The following is a 24,341-nucleotide window of genomic DNA, read 5'->3' as shown; positions in this document are numbered from 1 at the left end:
TTTGATTGTCTCACTTGAGATATCTCACATCTGAGATTTACTAGAGATCCTCTTGAATTTCCCAAAATGATGCTGGTTTATGGCATTAGCACTTTAGGTGCTCAATTTATTTATTCATCTAGTTACTTAAAATTTAGACTGTGGTTCCTAGAGGCTGCTGATGCCATAACAATCTGAGCGATGCTATTTCATCTTTAGCTGCAGTTAAAGGCTTTGGAACTCTTTTCGTTAAAAATGCAAAAGGGTAGTAAAGAAATGACTTCTTCTACAAGTCCCACTTCAGGACTTACGTCCCACTTCTAGTCTGAGAGACTTTAACTAAATCTGGTGGTAGTTGGTCTGGCACTGTGAAATGATTCCTTAAGGGTTTGTTAATGGACACAGCATAGAGGTCAATGTAAGGACTTGAGTTGTGGGGGGCTGCTGATTTATGCCCTGATCCTGCAGCATGTTAGCGTAGTTCTAGGAATTTGTACAACGCATTATATGATTTATACAAGATCTATTATTAAAATATAGCTTATATTAAATGTTCAACTAGTTTGAAATAAGGTTGCAAACCTTATGTAGTGATTGTCATTGACTGTAGTTCATCAGATATATCCCCAGTTGCAAGAACAAAACAGAATTAAACTTTCTTTTCCCTTAGGAGACTCATATGCCTTCATAATACTGTATTGGATAGTTAGAAATTGTTCAATTGTGCACAGAAGCCAATGCTGGACAGCATTTTCAAATGTGTAAGCAATTAGGGAGAAAAAACAGGAGATAAAACAGAAATTAAGAGGAAAAACTGGTAGAAGACAAGAACTGTAAAACTAATCAGATGCCTTTCAGGTTTGGTAAGACATCGTGTACTTACTACCATGGTGATGAATAGGAGTGGATGATACGTGTTTTGATGGTTTTAAATTAAAAAAGTGAGGAAGACAGCAATATTATTTTTATTCTGTTTTTAGCTAGCAGCAGTACATTATCACAGGCCTGCTTTTAATGTCAGGAAAAGAATTGTTCAAGAAAGGCTATTGAAAGAAACAGGTTCCTGGGGAAAGGCAGGGCTACATGTCACTTTCAGACGTTTTATCTAGCTGACAGAAAAAAGGGTCCTGACTGGCACCAGAGGGAGCTGCATTCCTATATCCCTTTCTTACTGAAGGGTTATTCTGAAAACAGCCTTTTGAGATGAGAAAGAAAGCTGTGAGAAGAGTAATAACATGAATAATATATTCCTTAATTAAAAATAAATAATAATGTATCCTCACATTTAAGGGAAAAACCTGGTGTTCTGTTAATAAAAAGACATGCCAGTGTGATGGTTGGAGAAGTACAGCTAGGAATATTGGAGAGAATGTGGAGTTTTCTTTTGGAAAATGGCAAATTCACTGTATAGTTCTGGTCAATTAAGCATGTTTTGCAAATACAGTAAAATAAACTCTTTACAGATGTTGCAATTATTTATTTGCAGAAGTGTATATTGTCATTTAATTGAATAGACAAATAAGATCACTAATCTTTCTAATCTGATATTATGTATCCAGCTGTGACCAAGATCCTAAGGCGTTACTTTATTTGTCATAGTCTTCATAGTACTGCATGAAATGCCATTATAGTTTTTTAAAAAAACAAACAGTCCCATATAGGATATGTATTTCCTCCAGTATTAATAATATTTTGGCAATACTCATTTTATACAATAGAATTAATATGGTCCTTTACTGTTCTAACGTATTACTTATAAATTAAGTGGAATGAGATCAGCTTTGTTTACCAAATACTGAGACTCTTGGCACTGAGTTCAGTTGAGGATATCATGTTTTTTATTATAAGATTTTTCTCTAGCTGTGTTTTTGTTCCACTTCGTGACGTTCAGTGTTATCATATCTTTTGTACTCCGTTCAAAATTGAAGTTATTCATAGAGCATACACAGATAGAGCAACACAAATATTGGATTATAAGCATTATATACGTATGCATATGCACACACAGTGTTGTTTTGAACAGAAGTTACGTATTTCACTAAAAGCAAACATTTTGGGTTGCTTGGAAAAAAGCGTTTAATTAAATAAACTTCAAGCTAAAAATGAGCTTGCCAACAGACATATAGGTGCAGACATTATGGCTGGCATGCCACTACAAACATGTCAGATTGATTTGTATGTATTTCTCATATGAAGATTAGTGTTTATAAGCCTCAGCAGATTATTCTGTACAAGATGTTTGTGGCTGTATGCAGCATAATAAAAAGATTTTGAGACTGATTATTTGCAAGTAGAGCTTATTAGTGAGGTAGATGAATTGTAAGCCTGATGAAATGATATAGATAAAACAAACTATAGCCTTAGAGTACACCTGTGCAGACGAAGTTGTTGGATTTTAGACCCTTCTAATTTACTTTTTATTCAATACATGAAATTTTACACTTGATCATAATTTTAATTTGTATGACTCTGAATATTATGAGTTGTCTAATTAAATTGAATAATTAGAATATATCAGAATATATTATCTGAAAATTAAATTTATAGTAAATGTAAATTAAAGTGTAGTACCTTTGCTCTTAATGGATCGTAGTTTTAAGTAATTTGTCTTGTTTCAGATACAGCTTAAAGAAAATGAACTTTTAAGAGTTTCAAGGCATTTATTAGAAAGTCTTATGTTAGATGAGTTTCCAGCTAAATAGGCTTTGCTAACTTTCCACCTCTATTTTGCTGTGACCTAGTACTTGGAGACACATAGTTCTAGGTAGGGCTGAACCTTTCACCTCACGGTGGCTGAAAGCCTTAGGAAGCGTAAGAGCTAGACAAGCATATATGATACTCTCCTCCTAGTATCTCCCAGCCTCCAGCTATTCCCAGTTTGGGAACCTCTTGAACCAGCTGTAACTTCTGTGCGTGTTCTAATGCTCAGTGTATTTCTTTTCCATGATTTAGTGTCATCAGCAAACTTTAATCTCAGCGTTTTCAGGTAATTTGTGAATACCTTGAATAGCATATTCTCCAGTACAGAGAACTATGAAACCTCACCTTTCTCTGCTCTGAAGACCAGTTGTTTCCTCCTATCCTCCATTTCATATCTTCTGATGGATTTTTATCCATACTTTGTCTTTTCCTTTTCTATGTCCTGGCCGCTTAGCTTTTCATGTTAAGCTTTGGTTAGGGACTTCAGAATCTCTCTTGGAAATCTAACTGGATCATAGCACTCCATCCCTGTGCTTATAAATCCTTCAAATAATTCCTTTTACAAAAGCTATGTTGATACTTCTCAAGTATCTTCCAGATACTGCCTGAAAAATGTTTTGGAACTTGGTCTTTCGCTTGCTGTTTTCCAGCCTGCAGGTATTAACGAGGTTTACAGATCATTACTAATGTTTTATTGTTCATTTTGTCAGTTTATTTTCCTAACCTTTCCTATTATCACTTCAGTTTCTCTGCTGAGTATCTCACAACAAAAAGTTCTGGCATGAGAATCTCTGCGTTTCCTTCTGCTATGAACACCAGGGGAAAGGGTTAGTTTAGCCTTTGTGCAATGACCTTGTCTTCTCTGAGTGCTCCTTTATACCTTCATTATTAATTGGCTCTGCAGACTCCCTGGCAGGCTGTCTTGCCACTCGTGTGTTTGAAGTAATATTTATTAGTTCTGATTCTTTTGCTGGTTGTTCCTCATGCTAGTTTTTGGCCTATCTTTATTTTGTTTTTACATTTAATATGCCAGAATTTAAGATCCTTTCTATTTTCTTTGTTTTTACAGGACCCTGACTTCTTTATGGTGGCCTTCTTTCTTCTACCATACCTTTTGTATTCTGTTATTTATAGTTGTGCTGGTTTTCTGTTGCCCTTACTTCAAGTCTTAGTAAATCATATGCATTAGCCCTGTTCTTATGCTTACTTAAAGTCTTAATAAATGATATGCATTAGCCCTGTGCTTGCCATATGGTGTCCTCAAGTAGTTTTCACACTACCTGTAAGGATAGTACCTATCCTTTTAGTATCTTTTGTTAAAAGTGCCCTCATTTTTATGTGTAGTTCTAGATCTATTGTGCAAAAAAGGCAAAGTTTTCATAAATAGCCTTTCTTACTGTAACTGTCAAAACCTTCATGCAGACCAGGTAGTTAGAAATTTGTGTGATTATGCTTCCAAAAACATTGTAAGGGCACAAATGGCAAACAAATTGCACACACACAGGATGATAGTTTTAAAACCTATCATGTGGTCTTTCAGAAATGATTCCAAATTTTGCTAGACTCTGGTGCATTTTTCAGTGACCCTGGCAAGCTATCCAAGGTGGATCTCAAACATAGCACTAACTGGAGTTCTGCTCCTATAAAGGAGAAATTTAGTACTGTTCCTTTTTTCATGATATCTGAATCTCCTTTTCTGTCAAATGTAGGATGCCCATTGAAGTGAATGAAGAAGATTCTTACGCTTTACTTTTGTAGAAATTGGCCAATTACTACGATTTTGATCCTTCAAAGAAAGTTTTTTTATTTTAACATGTAGTTGTGAATAGGCTACTTGGAATTACACTAGATGTAAATATTTGATCTTCCCCTTTTGAAAGATCTTCTGAACAGTAGTAGTGCAAGCAGTGCTTCATTCTGAGAAACACTGAGTTAAATTGTACTTGGAAAGATTAGTTAATCCTCTTACAGGAGCAGCTTCAGATGCTGTAAATCATCCTTTTGTACCTGTCCAAGGAACTAAATCGTTCTAGTGCCTTGGATGCCAGCACAGTTCAGTCCATTTATACCAGCTGAAGATCTGTCCTGTAATGTGTTAAATAATGTCATTTATGATCAATAAATTGCAAATTAAACACTTTTTATTCTTTTTCTAATGCTTTCTTAGTAAGCTCATTAAGTACAGCTTGTTACAGCTGATACTCATACATCTTAGATTTACTTACTTAAATACAGTAGTCATCAGAAATCTTTTTAAAGGCATGCTCATTTGGCTGTCTTGTGACATGCTTGTTTTTTTTTTTTTTCCCCCTCTCTGTTTCAGGTAAATATGCGGAAGACATATTTGGTGAACTTTTCAATGAAGCACACAGTTTCTCATTCAGAGTCAACTCCTTACAAGAACGTGTAGATCGCTTATCTGTCAGTGTTACGCAACTTGATCCAAAAGAAGAGGAACGTAAGTTAATTCCTGTTTTGAAGAGTTGTTATTTTGTCATCCAAACACCATTAATACATAAAATTGAAATAATAATAGCTTAAACTACAAGTACAGAACATAGAGCAAAACATCATGAGAAAGAGATTGATTTCTATTTCTCCTACAGGTTTATTTTACAATGTTTAGAAACTTTCTGAGCTCAGAATTTTCACTGTTACTGAACAGTACCGTTACAAACGAATTTACATAGAACTGCTACAGGGCTATATGTCACTTTAGTAGTATTGTATCACTATTAATAATATTTTTAATTTTTATTATGATGTCAATTCTTGGGAGTAATTCCTTACTCTGTTTAAAACAATTCCTGCTGATTCCTAGCATTTGTCCAAGTTAGGTTTTTATACTTAGCTTGATATCATGTTGTATTAAAATTTGCATAAAGTTTTACGTGTATAGCGGCATTTAGGATGATATATACTGTCCTAGGATTCTTCCCCAATGCCTATTTCTTTCTGAATAGTTTGAAATTATATAAATACTGGTTAGCTCTGAGAAAACAAGTATTCCCAAACAGTCAATAGGATATGGCTCATGCTTATGAGACGTTATTTTAGTGGGATTTAGCCAATGCATAGGCATTGTGATGACTATAGGAACAATGTTTAATAAAAGCACATAGACCACGTAATACACAAATCAAATGGAATGTTTTTTGCTTCCTAGATATCTGTTTGTTACTGGTGAAACTATTAAAGATCCTGTAACAATCTAGAACACCCCAAAACTGGTTAGGGTATATCCGAGACTCACAAAGTAGAGCAGCATACAATCATGAAAAATAACTTCAGATTGCATTTAGGATCCCGTTGTAAAACACAGAAAGCTCTTTCAGCTCTTTCTGAATGTCTAGGTATAATAGTGGTTTGTCATTCAGGGAGAATGAAGTATCAAACCAGCAGGATGGTCTGAGGCTGTGTTTTGTTACCTATTCCAGTCTAATTCCACTATTAGTAAAATTAGGCTAAGGAAGTTTTGATTCTGTACACTTATGACATTTATTTTGGAACAAGTTTTGAAAGACAGCTGTTCACAGCTAGTAGCAGATTTTCCATGATATCATGATTTGCCTAAGGGATTCTTACATTAATGGGATTAATTCGTACATTAATGGGATTTTCCAAGTCTCTTGACAACTGGGTGTAAATCACACACATACACCTCTTTTTCCAATAAAATACCATATTTACTATGATTGGATAATGACAAAAATCCTTTCCGTATACAATAACGTGTTGTCAGCAATTGTAATCTTTTAACAGATGTAGTACTCCAGAGCGTTAATGTCATTTTTGTGTTTACTCTTGACAGCCTAGTTATTGGCTTAAATCAGAGTGAGATTTATGTTGATACAGCATATCTGATATGGCAACCATTCCCATTTCAGAAAAATTGAAAGACCATTTCAAGTGATAGAGTTAAAGCATCTAAGGATAGTGAACTGGAAATGTGTACTGCCTCACATAAATGGCCTTTGACAAGTTTGGTTGTAGGTTTCAGTACTAAATATTAATGATGGTTTGATGTTAGAGAGTTTCCAGGAAGATTTCTAAATGATGTGTGATCTCAAATACACCAGATTAGTAGCTTTTCCCAATACTGCATATATTGTAGCATACATTTGCTAAACTATATAGCTGAGGAGCGGACAGACATTGCAATTAAAGAAAACAGGGCTAAAAAAGGGTCTACTTGATCAAGTGCAGAGTGGCTCAGTGTGACTCAAATCTAGGACCCTGGATTTGTCTCATGCCGTAGGATAGCAGTGACTGCTAGTACTTTAGAGGAACACATGCAGTCCTCAGTGTCACAAACTATTAAATGATTATTTTTATTGACCTGAGAACATCCAGTCCTTGAGCCATATTCAGTGTTCCTTATTCACAAATGTCTGCCCAGAATGAGTCACCAGGAGAGGGGAGAAGAAGGGAGAGGAAGTCCAATAATGTATTTCTTCAAAAATCCAATAATATATTTCCTCAAAAATCAGGGATCAGGAAACTTTCTCCTTCAGTATCCTCCTTTGGGTTTGAGTCTCAGAAATTGATGACAGATACTCCTGTTTTAGTCCTGATCCGGGCCAAAACAGCTGGAGGATGTTAGTGTGTGAAGATGTGGGGAAAACATTTATATATACATGAAAAAGCCCAAAAAACTTGGAAAATAATTAATTTGTCAAGGTATGGAGGTGGGCTCGCAGAATGCCCTTTCTTAACTCACTATGCAAGAATCAATTCCAGTAGTTCTGTTGAGGAAACAGCACGTGTGAAATGGGCTATACTTGCAAAATGACTCTCTGTTGATAGTTCTTTGCCAGCTGACAATAATAGAAGTTTTAGTGTGTTCCTTTGGGCCCCTGCTATTACAGAAAGAGGAAAAAAATAAGATTCATTTAAAGCTAAGCAGCATGAACAAAAACAGCCCAAGTGACATACAACGAACAAGGTACAGGTATTGGACAAGATACTTCTGGTGGAGCCAACAGTAGAACAAAAACCCTGATGTTTTGGGATAGTATGTGTGTTCTCTCATCATTCTGAATTATTAAAATACGTCAGTTAAAGAATAAAACCAAATTAAACCGGGGCTAGGATTGTATCCTGCCAAAACTGACTTGGGGCATGAAATCCTGATGCAGAGAAAATGCCATGAGCTTGATTTGGTTTGAACAGTTACAAAAGGTTCGTTCAGATTCTTGATATCACAAAGTCATTAATTTCATAGTGATCTAGGATTTAAGGTGGTCAGCTTTCAACTGAAGTATTTTGACCTTATGTGGTGATGTAACATAAAGTGGAAATCTGAATGGAAATAACGCTGTTGAATTTAAAAATTCCATAAAGTAAAAAAGATATTTACAGGTAGAGTTTGTGTAAAGATTTTGAAATGTGTCAGTTTGTTCCTCGTTTTTTCCTTTTTACATAAATTTCTTTTCTTCAGCGAAGATACTAGTTTTGAATACAGAGAAAAAAAAATCCTCTACTTTCCTTAAGTAAACTCAGCTTTATTCCAGTTACACATGAAGCTAGCCTGCATGTATGCAGAAGTTATCATATTTGGGACCTTTTTAGGCCTGAGAAAAATATATTCTTGCTAGAGAGCATAACTAAAATCACCGATCTTAGAAAACTAAAATCACCGATCTTAGAAGCTCGGCAGTATAAGATATTCTCATGGGTCAGAAAATAAACCCTAAAGGTATAGTTTGTTTGCAACGGTGTTTAATTTCAATATTTAGTTTATAAATAACCTTACTAACACATACACACGCACTCTCTCTCTCTCTCTAAAATATAAAATTGATAGTCGTTTTGTATAATAGATTGTTAATTTACCACATTTTTGTGAATTTCCTCATGCTATTAAGCTTGAAGTTTTAGTACAAGAAAGTAATTTCATATCTGTAAAAATTTCAGTTTTTAAAAGAATATTCATCTTAATTTTTATGTTCTTTGAAATACTGATACACACAGTGCAGCTCTGATGTACAGTATAACAAAGTATTAGGAAGTAATTGTATATCACTCAAAAATAAATGGCATCCTGATGGAAGGGGAATTGATAAACTAAGAACTTATCTGTGTATTTTTATACTACTGTAGTGGTTCCTTAAATTGAAAAAAGGCCCTATTTCTATTTTAATCTCAAATTGGAAACCAAATGTAGTGCATCAGATTCTTGATTTCTACAGCGTATCTATTTTAACTGTGACAAGCAACTTAAAACGACAACTGAAGTGCCATGATTAAGCAGCTTGACCTATTTGTGGAAATGAGTCAAACTAAATGGTGAATTGTATGTCAGTAAACTTCTGGCTTTGAATAAACGTACCTGTTTTTTCTTAACGTTCTAGAAACATTGTCCTATCATAGAAAGAACAGTAGTTCAGAGGTGGTGTTGGATTAATACTACAGAGAGATTAGAGTTTTGCCATAGGTAAAAAGGTGGCATCTGGGAGGGAGAAATCTAGAAAGCTTGACAGCTATGACGTACTTGTGTCCTATACACTTGTACTCTCCCACTGAAAGTGGGAGACTCAGTTTTAACTTTCAAATCGTTATGCTCAGCCCATTTGGAGGTTTAGAAGAATGGATAGTAAATCCCATTTTAAGAGGCAGCTCACTTTCTGTGTCTAGCTTCCTGAAGAGGGATGTAGTGAATTGAGTATAAATGTGTAATAAAAATTCAGAGCAGGGAATATGTGAAAATTGGGTTATGACCTCCACATGTAGTATGTTAACGTGGAGAATAACACTGTGATCAATTAGTTCATAAGAATTTTCACCACCGAACTCAAAAAAAGAAAAAGACTGTTCAGTTAAATTGTATAGCAAGTCACTTTTCCTGGCACATCTCTACTTATCTGAACGTTGGATTTGAGTGCATGTCCCTCTCAAAGATCTGTGCTCATGGCTTGAGTTTCAACTGCTTTCTGTGATTTTCTTCCAGTTTTCTTACCTGTTGATTCAATGTTTGGATTTTTTAGTAAGCAAATCAGGTTTAAATTAGCATGCCCATGGCTCAATAGTTCAGTGTCTAAGCCATGCCATTGCACAATTTGTTTTCTAGATATGAAAAGTGGGACCTGGACGAAAGATTGGCCGTTAAATAACGTAGAGGTTTTGTTGAGACCGACCAACAGATTTGTTGTTTGGTGCAGCTGGGTAATTCAAATGTTGCCTAGCAGGTTGTTCAGGGCTTCGACACGCTGGATTTAAAGCAACTTCTGAGTCCTCTCACAGTGATTACTCTAATGCTTACATCATTTCTTTATTTACCTGTGGTAGTCAAGCTACATAAATTCCCTGTCCAAAGAACACTTGAGCTGTTGCTGTTTTTCAATTGGTATTTTAGGCAGTTTAGGTTGTTTAATCTTTGGGGACGAGCCCAAAGGAAAGTAGTTTCTGTTCTGGAAAAGTAGTCTCTCTGCCTAGCTACTACTAAACCTGCGATGACTAATTAGAGGTATTCTGATGAAACCTAGCAAAAGTGAGATTCTAAGCATTGTTAAAGTGTAAAATGATTAAAAGATTAAACGTATGAGATAGAAATCAGATGTCAAGATTGCAGGGTCTTTAGAAACTAAATCAAATCTTTATCTGAAGAGAATTTTCAAAAAAACAAACCTATCCCCCTCCAAGATTAATTACCTTGAACGGGAATCTTATGACTGTGGTGCTCATCAATACTGTCACTCTTTCTTCCCGGCTTATTTTGAATCTCTTGATAAGATTTTGAACGCAGGAAGGGAATTGTAGGCATTTGAGTCCATTGGTTTGTACATAATTTCTCATAGTCATTCGCTTCTGCAGGAGTCATAGCTATGACATTCAAAAGTGCATGGTTTTAAAAGTTGCCGGGCTAAAATTCTGCAGAATAAGTTGAAAGAGCTTTAAAAGGAATATTTATTATTTATTTATTTACCAACTTTAGGAGGATGGTATTTTTTGGCCTAGAACCACTTACTAAATTATACATTGGAGTGAATTTAAAATAAAAAAAGTCCAGTGACAGATTTTTTTTCTGATGATAAGGTATAAAATGCAAAATTTAATATTTCTTTAAATTGTAAAAATAGCTACTTTTTGTCGGTACACTGATATACTCCATATCTGACTTCTGCTACAAATTGAGGGTTGCAATTTAGTGATACTAGGAGGAGAGAAATCTAAGGAGAGGCTTAACAGGAGGTAGAAGATTGTTATCAATATATTGATGTGCTTTTTATTTTCATCTGTCGTTCAGTTCCAAAAGAAGGCCAGGTAGTCTGTATTATAGGAGTGCAATTTAAATGCCTACTTTTTCATGTTCTTTTTTGTTTGCAAAGAAAAGGACTAATAACTCTTTTTGAAAACCAGGTGTACAAAATGTTGGTAGTTTAGATTTCAGACATCATTTTTAATTATGTGGAAAATGTTGCAGTTACAAAAGGTTAGACTGGCTGATACAATATAGGTCTTTCCCCACAATCTAAAGAACAAACACAGTAAAGATAAACTGGCATTTATTCAGACTGTTGAATCAATATTTAACTTAAATTGTGACTATCTCAACTTTCACAAAGATTATTTACGGCCTCATTTTTTTGTACATTGTAGTAAACACAAGTGGTATAACAGAGGGATGTTTTGGGAAATGCAGCCATATGAAGATCTTAGGTCATACTAATGTAGCCATATTAAGATCTTGGGTCATACTAAGACTTTGGTGTTGGTTAGGAGCCAGGCCACTGGAGACTTGATTTCATCAGCTTCAGGTCAAATGTCTGCAGTATTTCCAGCTCTTCCTTCAGCGTCCCTTACTTTCCCACACCTCCTGAATTTGTACATCCAGTTTGTTTGACGTGCCCTCTTGCTGTGCTAGCTTGTCGATCAGCCACAGGTAAGCGGCCAGATGACGAGCCAAATTGTCCGTGTGTTCGAATTGCTGAGGTGGCAAGCCAGTCAGCGCTTTGGTTCTTAGCCAGCTGGCAAGCCGGACAAATGGCTTCGTAAGCCAGACCTTGCACAGCCCTGGATTATACTGTGCTTCATTGAAGCGCAGGATTTGCCTGATCTCTTTCTGTAGGCTAGGTATATCACTGTCATGATTCTCAGTCTTTTGTGTGCCACGTCCTTTCATTTCCGTAATAATTTTGTTATAAGATAGCCATTTGTTTCAAATCATAGCGTACTTTTCACTGAATAGCTTTCATGGAATGTAAAAGCAGGAAATGCAGGTAGCAGTTGAAAATTCCACAGGGTATGCTTTCTCTAAAGGCCTTTGTTATGTCGCGTAGTTTTAGAGAGAAATTAATCTGCGCTTATTATTGGGTATTGATTGGTCATCCCCAGCTGTGATCTCCACCTTGTACATGCTTACAGAAAGTGAAAATTAAATCTAGAAATAGGAGATTATGAATCAGACCTGCTATATTTGGTCACTCAAAAGATTATGTATAGTGAGCATCAAATGTGAGCGTTTTAATATCCAAACAAGGAACTGTCTCTATATTTATTGGGAAAAAATACTTCATTTATTTCGTTACTATCAGAATGTACACAGGTGCCAAGAGGAGTATCCTAATTTTTATTTTTATTGGCATAGTCTCCAGTAAATGGCTGACGGTTTAAAGACTTACAGGAGTACCGAGCAACTCTGAACAAGTACATTTTGGTGAGATTTGTAAAATCAACAACCAACAGAAAAACAGCTAAGGCATAAAAGAATCTAAGACAATTTTTAGATGAGATGAATCCCAGTTCTTTTAATTGTGAACTTTTGCTAGCAAATAACAGCCTGTACTCCACGCTGTGTACAAAATGTATATGTTATTTATAAGTGCAAAAATACCTGCGGAAATTGAGATTCCTAGCTAGCGTTTGTATATTAGTAGTACTTCTCTCACACGCTTAAAGGATTCTGAGTAACTAATTAAAGGTATTAAAAAGGATAAAAGACACTGTAATGGAATAGAACCTAAGGGTAAAGAAGAGAAGACTTCTCCAGTAACACGCAACCTTGCCAACTGTAATAAACTTCAAAAGCCAAACTGAAAATCAAATAAATCCCATTTTTAGCCTAACAAAGGATTCTGCCAATGCACTTAGGTGTGAAGAGAGAACATGCCAGGAATTGTGGGCCCTCTGGGAAGAAAGTCCTGCCTTCTGACCCTTTGTGATTATACAAGAGAAATCCAGCTTTTTCATGTCTTCGCTTGCAACAGCTGTGATAGGAAGTAGGGCAGCAGACAGTGCCTCAAGTGTGTGTGTTTGTGTGTGTGTGTGTGTTTATTTGTATATACTACAGGAATGAGGGTGAATCTAGCTTAGATCTGAAACAGATGCTTTTTGTTTTTTTAAATTGTTGCCAAGGACCCTAGTGATTTTCTCAAAAGAGCAAGGTGGGAGAGGAGCTCTCTCATCTAGAGTAAAGGGACACTACCTTCAACCGGTTTGTTTAAAATAAACATAATGTAATTTTTTTGTAGATAAAGCGCCTGTGCTGAAAATGCTCTTTTTGCTATCGTGGCTAAAAGTTGTCTTGTTTCAGTACTTGTTTGTGGTTGGAAGTAAAAAAAAAAAAAAAAAAAAAAAAAGTAATGAAAGGTCTGCTGCTTTATTTACTGAAAGTCTCAGACTGGCTGCAAAGTGAGGCTTAAGACACACACGGACTTCACCGATGAAGTGATGGAACATCAGGGAGGGAGAAAATAGGAGACTGAGCAGGTACACCACTCCAAGATTTCAAAGTGCAAGCTTCATCTTTTGCAGTCACTTCTCCCTTAACCTTTTTAAAGTCCTTGCAAAATTCTTTCTGCTCAACCTGCCAAATGTTTTCTAAATTTTAATGATTGTGAAATACAAAAGGATATACAGGCTTTAATAGCAGCAAGGAATCTCATCTTGATTAAACAAAGGAGTGTCATCTCAACTAAACAAGCTGATTTTAAAAAAAAGCATTTGTCTAGTTTTGTATGTTGGAACACTGTATCACCCCCCATGAAATCTCACTGACATCAATAGAATAAGCTTAAGTGATTTGCTGATTTAGCAAAGGGTCTTCAGTGGAACTGCTGCGTACATGCAAGGAATGCAAAATTGAGCTTGCTGATGACAGATAAATGCAAAATCTTCGTCTCAAGATAAGGAGTCAATTTTTAGAACCGAGAGGATCGTAAAGTGGAGTTGGTAAATTGTATTAGGTACTTCTGAACTACAGAATTACATTTTAGAGCTACAGTAAGCAATTTGTGGAACGACGTTGTAGAGACAGAGTTCTGGTATCAGTCCAGGTGAGCAAAAATTTCATGTGGGGCTAAATGAAGGATAACATGCTGGAACATTACAAGCATGTTTTTCACAAAACCTGACAATATCTTGCCATGACAGTAGTGTTATATGAATTTGTGCTTGTGCTGATCATGAGGTATTAGCAGTAATGCTTACTATTTATATTCCATAAACCAAATAAACTATCTTTGATCACATTTTTTTAAATGGTGATATCCCCTTTTAGTGTCACTGCAGGACATTACAATGAGGAAAGCTTTCCGGAGTTCCACAGTTCAAGATCAACAGCTGTTCGACCGCAAAACTCTGCCTATTCCTTTGCAAGAAACTTATGACGTTTGTGAACAGCCTCCTCCACTTAACATTCTCACCCCTTACAGGTTAGTAAAAAAATGTCAAAAGCAATGTCTAATTTGTTTAATATATAAAATATTTATTATTATTACATTGATTTATAGTGTATTATGTAATGCACTGCTATATTAGACACCTTACTCAAATGAGTAGCATTTGAATATTTAAGGAGCCGTGCTTGAAACTGTGAAGCTGCTTGAGGAATACAGGGAGCAGAAGACATTATAAGTGTTAAAAGTTTATTTCTTTGAAAAATTTTACTCCAGTGTAACAGTTCCAAGAAAAAAACATCCTCAGTATCTGCATTTATTGAATTGTGTAATGCTGTTGGATGAGAAGTGAAGAAAACAAGTGATTAAGTTTGTAGAAAGGAAGGTCTTTAATGAACACGGATGTTGTTTGCTGTCCCAAAGTTAATTTGAATCAGTAGTTTCAACCCTAACCACACAGATTTACTCATTATTTTAGGAACAAATTTGAATCATTGGAATGAAAGTTATTTTAGTTATGTTACCGTTTTTGTCTACAACTTGCATTAAAGTTACTTTCCTAAAATAAGGATCTTGAATACAAGGATAGACAGTGAAGAATGATGGCATAGGAGGTCAGTGTTTATCTTTTTAATGTTCATGATCAGCAAAATATTTGAGGGCCTGAGATGCTAGGTAGTTCTTAATATAGGCCTTTATTTTACCTTAGTGTGTCAAGTCACGTACTGTCAAATAAACAGCATGCCCTGTTTTGATTATTGTATTTCAGGGATGATGGAAAAGAGGGTCTGAAGTTTTATACCAATCCTTCATACTTCTTTGATCTATGGAAAGAAAAGATGTTGCAGGACACAGAGGACAAAAGAAAAGAAAAGAGGAAGCAGAAGGTATATATACTAGTTTTAAATAAATCCTGGTTATTTTTTTCTGGAAAGGGTTTGCTTGCACAGATGTTACTTTTTTGGTTATGCAGTGAAGACAATCCGGATTTTATATGGACAATTATGATCTGCCTCCAACTAAAACTACTTGAATTCATTCAGTTCCATCAAATTTAACCAATAAATAATGATGAAGATAATAAACTACTATTAGAAGAGCTTAGAGCTTTCATGCTCTCTTCCCATAACTAACAGTAGGTTTTTCCAAAACTTATTAAGCCTTCTAACAATGACTCAAAGAAGAGCAGAATTATGCAAGAATATAGTAAGAATCCAAGATTTCACTGGACCATTATTTTAAAGTGTAAAATCCGGACAAATTTACAGAAGAAAAAGCCGGAATGAAGTCTTTTAGATAAGTTCTCTGAAAATGAGGAATAGATTGGAAGGCATCGAATCCTTTGTTTATATTTTCTTAAAATTAAATAGCAATTTTGCAAAGGCAATGCTATCTTTTTGTTTCACCGTTATTCTGTATATTTCATACATTAAAATAGTAAATGTCAGAATCAGATTCAGAATTTCAAGTCCTCCTTGGAATAAAAAGCTAATTATACAGTTACACCTCACTGTATTTTTCAGCTAATTATCCACTAGAGTAAAGCTTCTACCTACATATCACATTTAGACTGCATTCAAATATTTCTTGTACTTTAATTGGGATTATTTTTCATTGTTCTGTGGCTGGTGTTTATATGCAACTAATTTAAAAACACTGTCTCAGTTGTCAGTTTTATTTGCACAACTCTTCTACAGCAGAAAAATCTAGATCGCCCTCATGAACCAGAAAAAGTGCCAAGGGCACCTCACGACAGACGGAGAGAGTGGCAGAAGTTAGCCCAAGGTCCGGAGCTCGCAGAGGATGATGCTAATCTCTTACATAAGCACATTGAAGTTGCTAATGGCCCAGCTTCACATTTTGAATCAAGGTTTCTTTTTATTTTTTCTATCCTTTATTAAATACAGCTATTCATTCTACAGAGTAAATATGTTTGAGAAAGATAAATGATGAAATGGTACTGCCATTCTTGAAATGCACTGAAAATTATTGATTTAGCTCAACAAAAATCAATTTTAAAATTCTTAGCCAATGTGTCCTTAAAGGAGCTACTATTACCTTCTTATTTGTAGGAGTAGTGTACATCTCTGGAATTCATTATATCTTTGAGGATATGGAGGTGTCTGCCTCTGACTTGAAGAAAGTCTTATGTCACTGCTGCAGGCTTGCACCCAGGCGTGTTACTACATTCCAGTCTTGACCTACAAAATCCCTGTTATTCCAGGCTCTTGATTTTCCTGAGCAGAACTGCCAAGAATATATGGTGGGTGTGATGTGAACAAACATCCACTTGGAACTGAGATTAGATCACTGAGCTTTTCTTTACTCATGAACAAATCCAAAATTTGATTGACGTTTCTGGTTATAGCCTATTACAACCTGCTGGATTCTCATTTCACAGCATGCATTTGCAGGTGGCTAAAAGCAGCATTTCAAATGATACACCTGCTCTGTTTCCTCCTGTGGTGCTTGTGCAAAACAAAGTCATTTTATCAGCTGAGAATCTTATAATACGAAAGAGAGCTGATATTCAAGTAATGTTAGGAGTTTTGGGGGGGCGTGATTTTCTTTGGGATTTTATTTTCTTTTAATAAAAAGCGATTGTTGTCTCCTAAAGACTAGTTGAATTTTACCCCTGTCCTTCACTGGCCAAAAACACTTTAAGAGAGGGTCTGGTTTAACTTTGTTAGGTTTTCAAATAAAATTAATAGTAACAGTGGATAACTATCACAGCTGTAGGACGTAGAGTTTTGTGTCTGAAAAATGGAAAAACCTGGCTGTAGGAAACTTAGTTTTCTTAATTCAGAAAGTAAAAATGGTCTCAATGTGTTTCAGTCAGTAAGGTACAACTCCCATTACGGGTGATGTGCATTTTGCTGAGAAGACAACAGCTTTGTAGTATCTTATAAACTGCTCTATCAAGTAGTTGGCAGAGACATCTGCTTTCCTGCCATCTTTCTATTGTGTTGTACGTCAGGTTCCACATGAGACGTACTCTCTGCAGGACTCCTTTATTATCCAGGACCCTGGCCTAAGCCATGATTACTTCAGTAGCAGTACAGAAATTAAGAATAATGCTGTAGTCCTTGGAAGCGATAAACACGCAGAACGTGTAGCTTGGATAAAGAACAGCACTGTGCCAAGTGCTGTTGAAAAACAGAATAAAAACTTTGCCCCGTGAGAATTTAATAGGCTTAGACACTACAGCGATAGCAGTTATGTGGAAACGTAGAATAAAGCTTTAAATGTTAAAAAATACTGTGCAAAGACCCTTCCTCTAAATTCAATAGAGAAAGTTTGACACTTATCAGTATCTTTAAGTAGTTAATGAAAATCTCGTAACTAGTCAGGTAGTCAAGGTATATCTAAAGTTGTCATTAACAAGTAGTTTGAATTATATGAAACTGTAGTTACCTTTATTTTACTTGCAACTACTCAATAGTAAATTTTTAGATTATCTTCCTGATGTCTGTTGTATAGCTACTTAGTATAGCTATTTTAGTAGGTCCAAATGCAGAATTGAAATACCGATCCTCTGACAGAAGTTTGACTAAATTATTAAGTTATAAATGCTACCACTTGATAGGTAGCTCGTGGATGTTATGAAAGAATATGGTGACATATGTGTAAGGACTGAATAGCAGAAACCATTACCAGTATAATGTCTGTTGCATAATACACTCTGGTTTATGTGTACTTCTGATTGTATTGCTACGTTTTATTTAGCTCAAAATAACGTGACTAATAAAGACTAAGATCACACACGTGCTGTAAAAATTGTCTGATATACCTGTCAAAAGCATTAAAACTCTGAGATGCTAGAAGCAATGGGGTGGAAAGGAGAAAAAACTATTAAAAAGCTGAGCAGTACAAGAGAGATATTTCAGATATTTGAACGGAGAAGTCAAACTGAAATGTAGGACAGTAGTTGGGAGCATTAATAATTAATTTTACTAAAGCTTATATCAGATCAGTAGAATACATTTTTCATACTTAAGAAGAATATATTTATTTTCCTTCAGATCTCAAGCATACGTGGATCATATGGATGGATCGTATTCTCTTTCTGCATTACCCTACAGTCAGATGTCTGAACTTCTGAACAGAGCTGAGGAGAGAGTGTTGGTCAGACCCCATGAACCACCACCACCACCACCTCCAATGCATGGAGCAGGAGAAGTGAAACCTGTACCTCCTTGCGTTAGGTAAGAAGTGGTCAAGCCATGTGCAGATATTGGGAAGGGAGCTTTATTCTTCCACCAACCCCACTAACTGCTGTTAGTATGATTTCCACGCAGCCCGAGCAGTTCCCACATCCCAGGGCTCTGTCAGTCCGCAGGCCTGATGCCTCTGCAACTGCAAGGCCAGGCAGGAGTTGGAGAGAATCTAGCTGGAATCTAATCCCAGTAGCGTGCCACTGTGGGGACAGGCCCCACCTGGCCATTAACATTGCAACTATGTCTCCTCCTGAGTTAAATGATAGGGCAGATAACTTTAAAAAAAAAAAAAAATTTCTCTGAAAGGTGCTGAGATCTCAGGATTTAGCTTTGGAGAATATGAAATTATTATCATGTGTTTCAGCCCACATGAGAGGAAGAACATATTGCAGTAAGCTGGTCTACTATCAAAACTAAATATTCGTCACATTTGCCAAACAACAACTGCTTTTTTAAAGTGCTTTTATTTTCTGTTTTTCTATGCCTTGGCAAAACTGGATATGTGCTGAGAGTATTTTTTAGATACTGGTTATCCTCCCCCAAATCTTATTTTATGCTCAGATACATACAGTTTGGAATACAACACAGTTAATTCAGGTATGGTTGTTAAATCCGCAAAATGTTAGTCTTTTGGAAGGAAACTCTGTTCCCTGTGCAGGAAGTGCTCACTTTTTTAGATTAACTTTTCCATAACAGCTGAAAAATTCCTCTGGTGTTTTTTCAGAAAAATAATTTTACTGATGCCTTTCGTTTTCTTTGATTCACCCATTCATTGCAATAAAATGAGTATTCAGGCTACGTATATCTCCCTCTGCAGATATAGTTGATGACCTTTGATATTAGCTTCTCTGACCTTGACATTGAACCTTAAATACATGTATCAATTTTAATCCTTTGCTTGTACTTTTTTTTTTTTCTTTAAGTTCTGTGAGTTGAAAAAATTAAACAACTGCCAGTTCTCTTACTTCAGATAAATAACCTGGATTTACTTGGGGGTGGGACAGGAGAATCTTAGTATAGGAAAAGTCTGAAAAAGATGCAAGTTACTATAAAAGCATAAACTCAGTTAATAGTTGGACATGAACAAGGGCCTGTGGAAAGACTGATGTATATACCGTTCTGTGAATTAGAGTTTACTGCACATGAAGTATGAGTACCTGGAAATCATCATAGTTAGTGCATAATACTTTTTAATGGTTAATGTTCAATATTCTTAACTTGCAGAAACAGATCTATTAGTGCTTTTTCTTCTTTCCAGCTCTAATGATTTTGTCCTGTTATTTGGTATTTCAGTTCTACTACAGGCTTGGTAGAAAATCGTCCTCAATCACCAGCAACAGGCAGAACACCAGTATTTGTGAGCCCCACTCCTCCCCCTCCACCACCACCACCTCTTCCCTCTGCTCTGTCAACTTCATCGCTAAGAGCTGCAATGACTTCTACTCCTCCCCCACCAGTCCCCCCTCCCCCACCTCCTCCCACAGCTGCTTTGCAGGCCCCAGCAGTGCCACCTCCACCAGCTCCTCTCCAGATCGCTCCTGGAGTCCTACACCCAGCTCCTCCTCCAATCGCTCCTCCCCTAGCACAACCCTCTCCTCCTGTCACTAGAGCTGCTCAAGTGTGTGAGACTGCACCAGTTCACCCAGTTCCTCAAGGGGAAGTACAGGGACTTCCTCCACCCCCACCACCTCCGCCTTTGCCTCCTCCTGGCGTTCGACCCTCCTCTCCTGTCACAGTTGCAGCCCTTTCTCACCCTCCACCTGTTCTGCACCCTCCTCCCGCAACCGTTGGCGCTGGCCCTCATGCCCCACTAATGCCTCCATCCCCACCGTCCCAAGTGATTCCTGCTCCTGAACCCAAACGCCATCCCTCAACTCTTCCTGTAATCAGCGATGCTAGAAGCGTTCTGCTGGAAGCAATACGAAAAGGTAATTTTTGCCTCTTAAGAGACAGCAAAGAGTAGACTATTTCATATGTGTAAAAGATAGTTTAGAGGAAGGAATCAAAAGTCCTTCTATTCTCTAGATTCTCTGCAATGTATACATTGCCAAGTAGACAGATTTTTTCTCAACCTGCAATTGCACTTATCCGATGTTGAGTTTGGATTGTAAAACTGGTTCTCTGTGGAAGTTGGATAAAGAAATGTGTGTGTGTTTATAGATGATCTGTGGAGATTCTCTCTTCAGTCTGTTTTCCTGGGAACGTACCTAGTTCTGATAACTTACAGATCATGTAGAAGTCAAAAACAGTATTTTTCACAGACCGTTAGATAAGAGCAGAACAGATCAATTACCTTTTGAATTTTGATAATTGTTGTATTACAACAACATGTAAATGGCACTCAGAAACCATTGCTTAAGACTTAAAGCTGTTAAGAGTCTAATCTTCACTGATCTAAACAAAGTAACGAAGCAGTCTTTACATCGCGAGGTGCCTCACCAGCGCACTGACAGTGACTGGCAGAGGTGCAAGGTTATCTTGCTTTGGCAACATTTTCCTGATGGTCTAACAAGGAGCTGAACATACATGCTATTATATTTTAGCTAATGTGCTTGAGGCCAAAAAAAACCCCCTTGCACTGTGAGTGCTGCTGTTTGACTGTGTGGTCTCTTTGAATAGTAAATCTTTCTCACATATTTTGAATACTTCATTCTTCTGTTTTTCTGATACACCTACAACACAGTGCAGAATCTATATTGTACTTTACTACCAGTAGATGCAAATGTTAATTCAAAATAATTTTTAAAGCATCTGTATGTACCTGAAGTGATAACATCATTGAATCTGTAAAAAGAAGTATATCTTAACATTAGTAGAAAATGCCAGCAAAAAAACTAATAAAGGAGAGCCTGCTGGTGTGACTTAGTTGATCCTTACCAAGCCTTGCCCAAGAATCCAAGGCCCAAGCTATCATAGCTTAAATTCCACCTAGGTACAGATGCTTGTGTTTCCTCTCAGTTGACAACAGGGAGTATTAAGTACAGGATTTAGTCCAGTTTGAACGGTGTTGGTTTATGGTATCATGAATATGAAACCCAAAATATATAATCTCTGTCATGTTTTTAACTCAGTTACTGACATTTAACTTTCTCATATTACCAGTCTGTGTTATTTGCGCTTCATGTTTGACCCTTAAGTAATATTTTATCCCCAAACAGAGCATTATATGATCAAAACTGAGTTACAAGAAATTAACGATGTTAGGATATTCAGCTGCAACTTTCAGTTGAGACCTTGAAGAGAGAGTACAAAAGGTATTTGGAAAAATGCGAATAGTAAAGTGGCTTAATCACTTACAGTGCTATTGGAAAAATGTAGGAATATTTTTAATGGAAACTTAGAAGCAGCCAGTGGAAGGACTGGTGATCTAACCTAACATGACAATTCTGACATTCTTGTCTGTAAAACCCTGACAGAGAACTCCTCTATCAGAAGAGGACAGTGTCCTCAGCCTTCATTTTTGCCTGCAAAGCATTTTGTGAAGCATGAGCTAGAATACTTTGTATAATGATAAAGAATGACAGTATCACATTTATGATTTGGTGTTCTTCAGGTATTCAGCTACGCAAAGTTGAAGAGCAGCGTGAACAAGAAGCTAAACATGAGCGCATTGAGAATGATGTTGCTACTATACTTTCTCGTCGCATTGCTGTGGAATACAGTGATTCAGAAGACGATTCAGAATTTGATGAAGTGGATTGGTTAGAGTAAAGTTGTTACATTGCTGTACACTACAAAGTTGAATGCTAACGTCCGTTGTGGTGCTTGTTCTTTGAAAGTTTGATGGTCATTTCTAGTGTTTTTTGTATTCTTTTCTTTACATAATTAATCCATGTTTTTCTACTTTTCAGTTTACAGAAGAGCTCCTAGTGCATCTTTGAAACTAAATGTTTTACAGTGGCTTTTCTTACACATCTTTTTGAAAGAACATACTTTGTTCCAATAGACCACTAAGTATTACGCATGGGCAGCTGTTGGTAGAGTAGCAGTTTCAATTTTTTGGCATATCTTAACTGTGCACTTTGTGAATTTTAAGTTAATGAAGGCAACAGAGATTGACATTCCAAGGGCAGCTGTATGTACTAATGAGCCTTATTCCACTTTTGATAATGTTTTAAAAATATTAAACCTAGCTATCAAGGTATCACTGCCTCGATTACATCCATACACTAAAAGTACATATAATTAGCAGCACTGAACACACTGAAAGGAAGATGGATCTTTGGGGGTTTTATTATTGTTTTATTGTTGTTTTTAAATAATTATGGCCTTATTTGTATGTTTAGAGATTCCCTTTCCCTTCCTCCCTCCCAGGTACATATTGTGTGGTACTATTTTTGCCTGCATAATAAAAAAGTTTAAATTTTTTTTTTCCTTGTGAAATCTTCTGACTTAAACATGCTGTGTAACTTATGTAACTGTTAAAATAACAGTTTGATTTAATAAATGGTTCATTTTAAATGTCCATCATTGTTGCTTTTTCAGCTGAAGCCTGTCTTTCGCTGGTCTGACTGAGGGATCCTTGGTGTTCAGGTTAATCTGCGGTCTGCAAGTTATGCAGCACTTGATTCCGGGAGCCATATTGAACAGTAAATTGTATATCGTTTGGCAATCAGAGTACATAAAAAAAATTGAGTAACTTGTGCCCTAAATGAGTTAGGTGTTTTTTTAAAGTTTTACCTCCAGAGTATCTCGAGAAGGAGAGATGCAGCAGTTAACATCATAATGAAAGATGTTATTGCAAAGACATTTTTAAAGTGCTATCTGGCAGTATACTATATATTGACTAATTAGAGGGCTTTTGTGTTTACCCTCTCTGGAATAACCTGTTCAAGTCTGAGCACATAGTCAAAAACCTGTTGATAATGAGAGCGTGAGAGGGCACATGAGTACTCTACCCAGCTAGCTTGTTCCCGGAAGATACAATTATGTAATAGAGGAGAAAGAGTTAAAAGTGAGAAGATTTCTGACAGTGGAGCATGAAATGTTCCACAGGACATGGAATAATTTCCAGAGGCACGTGGTTATTAACCTATGCTTGGGGCTGGGCAAAACTCTAGAAGTACAGACAAACGTGGGAACGAAGTACAACAGCCCTTCCAACGCTACTGTCATTATCTCAGGCTCCGTTATAGTTTTGTACATAGACTGCTATATTCAAGGCGTGTTCCATTACGACAGTAATATTTTGACAATGATTTTTCTCCTGCAAACACGACAAAGATATGTGGATCTGCATCTTTACCTGTACAACTATAGATGCAGTTGTCTTTGATAGTTGTCTTCACAATAACATATTGCCATCTGCTTTATTCTGCCACACTCAGTTAACTATCAATGTGTGTATCCTCCTTACTGGATCATTCCCCATTGTTAAAGAAAAGATGGCTGAAGCGCCACTCCATGAATATTTGATGCAATATTTAATCTATGTGTTCTGTTGGGTCTCAGTAAACCCAGGTTGCCAAATCTAGCCCAATAACTACATGTGAGAGAGAGAGCATTGACACAGCTGGAAAGATGATGCATCTTCAGACACAAGTGCAATATACACACCTGCACCTACCGTTTAAGCAAAGCGCCAGACCTGCATTTTTGGCAGCTGGAAGAGCTTGTGCCTAAATTCCGTAGTTAGGTAGCTTCTGCCAGTCACAAAAATTACTTTTCAACTACTGCTTACACCTGTTACTTTGTGAATTACTCTAAATACCTGATTTTTTTGTTAGTGGAGCTTATAGATAGCAGCCTGCATTGTCGCATTAGCAAGTCAGTATCTGGTCTGTGTCCAGGCTCTGCCTGTTCAAAGTAGATCACCTCCTCACTGCGTTGA

General features: G+C 36.6%; 1 protein-coding gene across 9 annotated transcripts in view; it reads left to right on the top strand.

Moving 5' to 3' along the window:
- The window catches only part of WASF1 (WASP family member 1), a 92,178-nt gene extending 69,202 nt beyond the window's left edge, over window positions 1-22,976 (top strand). For 7 of the 9 annotated variants that reach the window (XM_068938014.1, XM_068938010.1, XM_068938011.1 and 4 more), the window contains exons 3-9: window positions 5,003-5,137; window positions 14,177-14,330; window positions 15,064-15,181; window positions 15,992-16,164; window positions 18,317-18,499; window positions 19,805-20,439; window positions 22,065-22,976. In XM_068938014.1, coding sequence (XP_068794115.1) covers window positions 5,003-5,137; window positions 14,177-14,330; window positions 15,064-15,181; window positions 15,992-16,164; window positions 18,317-18,499; window positions 19,805-20,439; window positions 22,065-22,222 — 1,556 coding nt within the window. In that variant the 3' untranslated portion in view covers window positions 22,223-22,976. The remainder of the gene's footprint in view (window positions 1-5,002; window positions 5,138-14,176; window positions 14,331-15,063; window positions 15,182-15,991; window positions 16,165-18,316; window positions 18,500-19,804; window positions 20,440-22,064) is intronic. The other 2 variants (XM_068938016.1, XM_068938009.1) reach the window with 1 other exon arrangement.
- Window positions 22,977-24,341: the final 1,365 nt, after the last annotated feature.

This window comes from Struthio camelus, chromosome 3 (genome assembly GCF_040807025.1).
Source record: "Struthio camelus isolate bStrCam1 chromosome 3, bStrCam1.hap1, whole genome shotgun sequence".
NCBI classification, from domain to species: domain Eukaryota; kingdom Metazoa; phylum Chordata; class Aves; order Struthioniformes; family Struthionidae; genus Struthio; species Struthio camelus.
Note: the sequence above shows the minus strand (reverse complement) of the source record. Positions and strands in the feature narration are given on the sequence as shown.